At 39.7% G+C, this 7,500-nt stretch overlaps 3 protein-coding genes across 8 annotated transcripts in view; all 3 read right to left on the bottom strand.

The window, feature by feature from the left end:
- LOC137996455 (DNA polymerase theta-like) overlaps window positions 1-297 on the bottom strand; it is an 18,933-nt gene extending 18,636 nt beyond the window's left edge. Inside the window, exon 1 of the mRNA XM_068841877.1 lies at window positions 1-297. This exon is cut by the window's left edge and continues 481 nt beyond it. The gene's annotated coding sequence lies outside the window, so the exon portion shown is untranslated.
- A 3,032-nt stretch (window positions 298-3,329) lies between these two features.
- Window positions 3,330-6,235, bottom strand: LOC137996450 (uncharacterized). 2 transcript variants are annotated; one of them, XM_068841871.1, is made up of 2 exons: window positions 6,008-6,235; window positions 3,330-4,165 (listed from the first exon to the last, which is right to left on the bottom strand). In XM_068841871.1, the coding sequence occupies exons 1-2, from the start codon at window positions 6,145-6,147 to the stop codon at window positions 3,406-3,408; spliced, it is 900 nt and encodes a 299-aa protein (XP_068697972.1). In that variant the 5' UTR covers window positions 6,148-6,235; the 3' UTR covers window positions 3,330-3,405. The 2 variants fall into 2 exon arrangements, with proteins under 2 accessions (XP_068697972.1, XP_068697973.1); XM_068841872.1 differs by having other exon boundaries at window positions 6,013-6,152.
- Window positions 6,236-7,396: 1,161 nt separating this feature from the next.
- LOC137996441 (DNA polymerase zeta catalytic subunit-like) overlaps window positions 7,397-7,500 on the bottom strand; it is a 50,999-nt gene continuing 50,895 nt past the window's right edge. For all 5 annotated transcript variants that reach the window (XM_068841831.1, XM_068841830.1, XM_068841834.1 and 2 more), the window contains one exon: window positions 7,397-7,500. This exon is cut by the window's right edge and continues 594 nt beyond it. The gene's annotated coding sequence lies outside the window, so the exon portion shown is untranslated.

Here is a 7,500-nt window from a genome sequence, read left to right as displayed (position 1 = left end):
GTTGCTGAAGTTTTGATATGATTGGTGCATAATTTCCCATTCAAGACTTGTGATTAACTGAAAAGGTCTGATATTGCTGGAAAATCAATCTAAAAATAACTCGCTCTGAAAAGATACCATTCCACTATTACAATGAAGTTGTATGCTCCTAGTCCTGGGATGTAGGGAAATGTTAATGTTTGGGGCAGGGATATTTGATTTCCCTTATCATTCTTCTATGGCCTTCTATGGGTTGTTCTCCAACTGCATGAATCATAAAAAAAAAAAAAATTATCAATATGCCATTTCCAAGTTCATGTCTGCCTCCTCTTCAAGGCCAGTGTAGGTGCGAAGTTTAGTTCCTGAAAACTAATTTTCATAAGAAAAACTTCGCACTTAGACTCGATTTGAAGATAGAGGCAGACAAACTCTGAAATGGCCTATTAATTTACTAAATAAATTCATGACCATCAGCATCTGGACCTTTGTCTTCTATTAAGTGATAATATTTTGGGAGTCTCTCAAAAAAGTCGATGCAAGAAGGGGGTAAGGATCGAGAGTAGTTTGACACAAAGAAATAATAGCTGACCTTTTCTCCTCTCAACCTAAAGCAAATATAACCTCTTGATATGACTATGGGGTGCCACTAGGCACAGAGTAGGTTACCTCTTGCAGCACAGGGAGTTTTGTTCGATCGCATTTGACAAAGCTTCTCTCATTAATTTCAAAATGTTTTACTTTATATGATAAAAATTGCCAAAATGAAATCCTCCTGAGAATTAAGAACATTTTCTGCTTCCATATCCCTTGATATTGAGCTTGTCCCTCTCGTACTGCTCCTCCTGGTACGGTTTCCACCATGTTTATTTTACATCAACTTGCGCTGACCATGAGTGCAATGATCTTCACCTGAAGGCAAACAAATAACCTTCCGTAACCTTGCACGCCCACGGTACTTTGGTCTGGGGTACATGCAAATAAACACGGTGGAAACAGTGCAAGGAGAGACAAGATCGATGTCACGGGATATGGAAGCAGAAAGTGAGGATTTCATTTTGGCAATTTTTATTGTATAAACTAAACATATTTTGAAACGAGATGCTTCCGTGAAGCATACACTGGGTTGCCTGTGGTACGTGTTACAGAAAATCAGAAGGCACTGAATTGTGTGGTATTGAAATACAGCATTCCAGTCTCCGAAGAATAACAAATAAAAGAGAAGCGAGAAACATTGGCTTCTGGGCTGACATGTTGATAATTTTCAAGTTCCCTCACAACTTCTTTTCACCACAAGTGTGCCCTCTGAGCATCTGAATGCTTTTAATACTAAAATTCACCGGAAGTTAAGCCCTTTCGGGCGGGGTTAGTTTTAGGATGGGAGACCAAAAACAGTAAACCCCTACTAAAACACAAGGATCTGACCGAAAATACTATTTACGCTAACAAATGCGAACTCAGCAAAGTACAGATTTTGTTAGCTTGCTTTATGCAAAACAAACATTGATGCAAAAGCAAATATCTATTGATACACAGTTTTAGAAAGAGCAGAAGGAAGTTTCCGGAACGGTCGATCGAGAGTAAAATATTTACGACATGAAAACAATATTAATTTTGAACCATGAATATAGAATATAAAAAGTTACGATCAGCGACAAACATTTTGGGAGATTTTTGCTACGTTCAAATAAATCGCAAAATCGAAAGTGACATGCCGGAATTCAGCGGGCGGCCGTGATTAAGTTACCGCGGCATGTTTACTCGCCAAACAGTGAAGTATCTGTGTCAAATGATGGCAAGATACCGGGTTTTTGTAAGTTTCTTTTTCTGTCAAGTGTTATAAAGTTTGACACTGAAATGAGCGAAGTCAAAACAAAGATCACAATCGCCCAACTCTTGTTTATGCAAAGTCAAAATGTACTCTCCAAGACGCGTACGACGTTATTTATCACCAGGTAATTCCATCATTTTGGAAATAGCAGCTACTTTATGATTCATCTGCGTCACAATTTTTCACTGATTTTGGGGCTCATTTTGTTGAAACTCAAGCACGCTTCCAACAGGCCTGTGAACCCTTCCTGATTACAGAGCAATACTAAAAAACTTCTCCCATATCACATTTCAACCTTAAGCTCGAAAATTCAATACACAACATGATATTATAATTCACAAAGGCAGAAAATACCACAGAATCCTTTTCCAGCGAAAAATTTATTGAAACAAACAACATATTTGCTCTTAGAGGCGAAAACCTCTTCCTATTTCATTGCGTGCGTGAAGACAAGAAACTCAATCGTGTCAAATTACCATGTACTTCAGGTAAATACAGCTCACTTTGATTTCTGCTCGACGGGCGATAGATTGTTGTCGAAGTCCATTACTCGTCGCTTTTACGATTCCAGGTATTTGTTTTCACCGCCCGCCTAGTTTATCCAACTGACTTTCCATTATTGAGCTCCATAAGGGTATATTTTGTTTAAGATCCACTAAAACGCCATTTGCGTTACATGACTTTCGACGCCATTGCAGGTTAAGTTTATCATTCTACTGTGTCCACCAGAGAAGTCTACGTATTTCCACTACCCTCTCTATCCTAAGAAAATACGGGAAGAGGGCTCTATGCAGAAAGACACCACTTAGCAGGGGACTGACGGGCAAGACTTTTACCGACACGGAAAAAAAAAATAATAATAATAATCTACCCATTTTCCGACTGGGATGCCTACGGCAACCCAGTAATTAACGAGGGAGTCTTTCACAATGTGGGTTAATGCTATAAGGGACAGAGGAGAAGGAAATTGGACATCTCGTGACAATTACACGATGTTCATAGATTAAAAGGTCACCAACTAAATATTCCCACGCACCGTATTCAAGTATTTCGTACACCTCTGTTCAAGTCTTTAATTCAAAGCAACCATTCTGAATAGTGCCTCATCTACAAGAATATAAATCTAACACCCATTTTAAACCAGTTAGCTTTAAATTTTGGTGATGGGTATCTATTTAAATATTATGAAAACTCACAATTGCTAATTGGTTTGCTTCGATGGTCTAGTGGTTCTCAATTATGCACATGTCACTTATGGTCCAGGTTCAGCCTTCTCAACCTTCACGTTCTTTAATAATAATTGAAATGAATTTTTTTTAAGAATTTTTATAGAGTTAACTTCCTGTAACTGAAATGAAAGAGGAAATGTCCTTCTCGTCTGTCCCAAATAACGCTCACCGTCTTTGTAGTGTATGATCAAACAAAATTCCTCTGCACCCTTCCGGTTGTGCCAGGAATGGACTAATGTCCAAAATAAGTAACCAAGGGTTCTCAAAAGGAACATCACAACAATTCACTGAGATGTGATTATTTACTTCATAATTTTATTCCTTTAATATATCCCCCAATAATTGTATAAAGTTAAATATTTGGGATCTTTATTGACTAGGGACACTCTTCTCTTCCCCCAAAGAGGACAAAAGCTGATCCCTGTATTGCATAATCTCATCATAATGTCCTGACAAAGAGAGTACATTGTTATTTCTCTTTGCCTCACGGTGAAACTCAGGAGTCTTCAACTCATACCACCTAGGCTTGGGACCTCGTATCCTCTCTAGCTCATCTAAGCATTTTCTTCTAAGCAGCCTTTCCTCTTCTAAACGAAGCCTGTCTAGACGCAACTTGGCTAAGTCTTCTTGATAAGGTGTAGCTAGAGCACTCAAAGTTCTTGAAGACAGCATTTTACTTTCTGCATCCCTAAAAAGAGTCACATCAAAGTCTCGTATAGACGTTTTTCGAATATTTTCAGTTGGATCGCTTGTAATTGTTCCTTCAACAGATGACTTCAAAACTGCAGCTTTTAAAGGTCGCTTTTGGGAAAGTTTCCTGATGTCAACTGATGGGCTTGGTGCACGATGAACGGGATTGATAAACCAACTGTCTGAATTTCCACTTCTGCTGAGAAATTCATCAGTGGCTTTTTGTCTGCTATGGAGTCTCATAAGCTCTTGTTCTGGACCATCGTCAAATTCTGACAAATCAAGAGCCAAGTCTTCCTGAGTGTACTCTTCATCTGATGCTTGATTAAACTCTTGGAAGCTCACTGATTGCCCTGAAGGTGTTCTTTTACTCTTATGCGACAGTCCTGTGGTAGATATAGTCATCTCAGAGTTGGTTCGGTAGTTTTGAGGTTTCAATCTAAAAGATAAAACAGAATGACATCAAACAGATCTTTATCTCTGATGAAATCTTGGTTTGGAGGATCATGACTAAAACACCACACGAGTACATACGGGTAACATACGAGTAACATACGGAACATACGGACACATACGAGTAACATACAACTAACATACGAGTAACATACGGATACATACGACTAACATACGGATACATACGAGTAACATACGGATACATACGAGTAAAAAAATACGAACATATACGAGTAAAATTCATACCAGTAAATTTTTATGCAAAGTAACGACAACTTAAGTAAAATATTACGCATTACTTCCCCGACTAAGGAAAGTTTGCGTTACAAGAGCAAAGATATTTGATATTAAACTGATGGCCTGGGGTCATGCCTGGTAATCTGATGTGCGCAAAAAATAGCCTGTCGCGCAGTGGATGGTCTTCACGCGTTCGATCTTTACCGTGCACTGAACAGATTGAAGAGCGTAATACTGATTTACAGATGACACATTTGAGAAAGGAACCGTGATGTAGATGTAACTAACAGTGGTAAGTGAAGTGTTTTTGCTACCGCAGATGATACCAAAAACCTGCTTTAGTTTTGTAACATGAACAACGTTTGTATACAGTTAACTAAAGAATTTAAGTGCGGACTCTAGGTGAAGATCGGCTTACAGCCCTGAAACCACGTGTGAAGTATTGTTTTCCGAGTGTGTCTACTATTTGGACATAATGGTTGACAAAATGAAATTATTGGACTACAAAAATCCGAAAATAGCAGCTAACCTTGAAATTTAAGGAACTCAATCATTTCTCCGTTGTGAGAAATGGGAATGTTCAATTTCCTTGTGAAATACGCCGTTCGCATGTTTTTCCTGGCGTTGGTAATTTGCATAAACATTTGATTTTTTTCTGCGTCCAAATGGACCCTTTGTTCCATAATCTATGCGTCCAAAAGGAAAACGAGTGCGTCCCAGGACGCAATGACGCACTCTGGATACATCTCTGTTAAGTAGTTGTGTGCATTAAGCAGTTACGGTTTCAGTTACAGTATCACTGAGTTGTCTTAGTAATTTTTTATTTGGAATTCAGTTTGTATTTCAGGCTTTTGAAGACTTAATCCCACTGTGACATCCAAAATATATTGTCATCTTGTAGCGCAAGCTAAGGGTTTTGCACTCCATGTGAATTTATTTTCCTGTGACTAAATTTAACAAAAGCCTGGGGGGGGGGGGTCAATCAACATCTCCCCTCAAACTGAACCAGGAACGTGTTTGCTGACGTGCAAAAATGCTTGCAAGGCTTATAATTAGAGCTTAGTTTATCAGAAAAACACTCGTATTACTCGTATGTATTGGTATGTATCCGTAAATTAGTCGTATGTATCCGTATGTTAGTCGTATGTATCCGTATGTTAGTCGTATGTATCCGTATGTTACTTGTATGTTAGTCGTATGTTACTCGTCTGTGTCCGTATGTTCCGTATGTTACTCGTATGTTACTCGTATGTTACCCGTATGTACTCGTGTGGTGTTTTAGTCATGATCGGTTTGGAGGCTTAACACCGCTCGATAACGCAGTAAATGGCATCACTGTAAAAAAGGAATGTAACACACATACAGTAACCATGCATTTGTGATAACCTTGATAAATTAAATGTTTTTGAACCGGTACCACTGAAACCTGTAAATGCAGCTGAACTTGTAGAATTTGTTAACGAGGATGGCTCGCCTGTGCAGGGTTTAGCTCTATGCGAACGATGCGGTTTAAGAGTCTTTTTCACTGCCTTCAATAAAAAAGAAAATGAACTGAAAAAAGGCACACATGGAATTATTCGAAAAAGCTTACCTTACAGGAGTTTGTCGCCCTCTCAGAATAAAATCTTCGTCAGGGTTTCGTTTTCGTGTGCCAGTCGATGGCAATGGTCGTAAATTATAAAGGGAATCTTTCTCAAAGGGTATTCTCTTTGCCATACTACTGGTGAACATATTTTCAAGCTCTCTATAGAAAAGACCGATGCCTTACAAAGCCAGTATCAACACAACGTAAAGGCGATAGTTTGCTTAGCAACCAAGCTGTTCATGTCGACCCAGGCTTGTCCGCGCGGACTATAAAACGTATCAGTTAATACCCAGGAATGGGGTTATCAACCCGCCGAAATTCCTGCTTTTATTACGCTGGTTCTTATAAAATTACCTTACTTAGACAAGTTTAAATTGGCCTAGCCTTACTAGGTGCAATCTAACATTCTTGTTCAACTGACTTCGTTTATTTTTCGCAACAAACAGCGTTGATGCTTTAAGAGTGCAAGATGCCTTTTTTCCTCGCGGGGAGGCGATATAGTGAAGAACCGGAGGGGTGAAACAAAAATAATTATGTATGCTCGACTCACATTTATTTTCACGCAGCTTTGAGTTTGGCTTAACGATAAGTTGTATAGCAAGCAGGAGCGAGTAATTGATAAAACTTCAGAAAATAAACTGCAATGCCGTGACACAGCCAATTAACTACGCTCTTGGAGGCAAACAGGTCTCTTAGAATGAGATACAGTCAACTCTCCGCTAATGGACACTCTAGTAAGCGGACAGCTCTACTAACAGACACCTTTATCAATTCCCCATTTTAGCTTCCAGTCAAATTCTGTATTTACACATTCCCGTAAGCGGACACTCTCGTAAACGGACGCGGACACTTTTGAAAATTAAAATTGAGTTTTGTTTACGCTCTCTCTTAAGCGGACTCTTGGCAATGAAATTTGTCTTAAATTTGCAATTCAAACAAAAGTATGACCTTTGACAGAGCACACACAACAATGGGGTCGGTTTTGTCAAATCTCCATTTGCCCGCGGGAAAGAAAGCAGTCCGTTTGTTTGACATGAACAAGAGTCCAACGTGTATTTGTAGCGTTACGATATATGGGAAAAATTCGCTTAAGCGGACAGCTCTACTAACAAGCACTTTTTCCAATTCCCGATGGAGTCCGCTTAAGAGAGAGTTGACTGTATGCCTTTTTCCTCAAGGGGAGGCTGTGAAGTGAGGGCACCCACCTGGTAAGTTGGCTATGCCACGCTGATGAGGCACAACTGCCCATGGCTGTCAATTGACCAGATGAAATGGTTGCGCGCATGCGGGATGTGTTGGCCACACCGGGTTGGTGTTAACGTGTGTTCATCTTGCTTTTAAATGTAAAGCATGGAACCGTGGGAAGGGGGGAGGGGGAGGAAGGGGGTAAGAAAATTGTCATCCTCGGGAGGGAGGGAGCGAAAGGAACACTCCAGGAGAAACAAGTCTATACCGAATTTTTCAAGCACATTCTAGGATGTGCTCACGTGATCCCACTG

This window comes from Montipora foliosa, chromosome 3, assembly GCF_036669935.1.
Source record: "Montipora foliosa isolate CH-2021 chromosome 3, ASM3666993v2, whole genome shotgun sequence".
Lineage (NCBI taxonomy): Eukaryota > Metazoa > Cnidaria > Anthozoa > Scleractinia > Acroporidae > Montipora > Montipora foliosa.
Note: the sequence above shows the minus strand (reverse complement) of the source record. Positions and strands in the feature narration are given on the sequence as shown.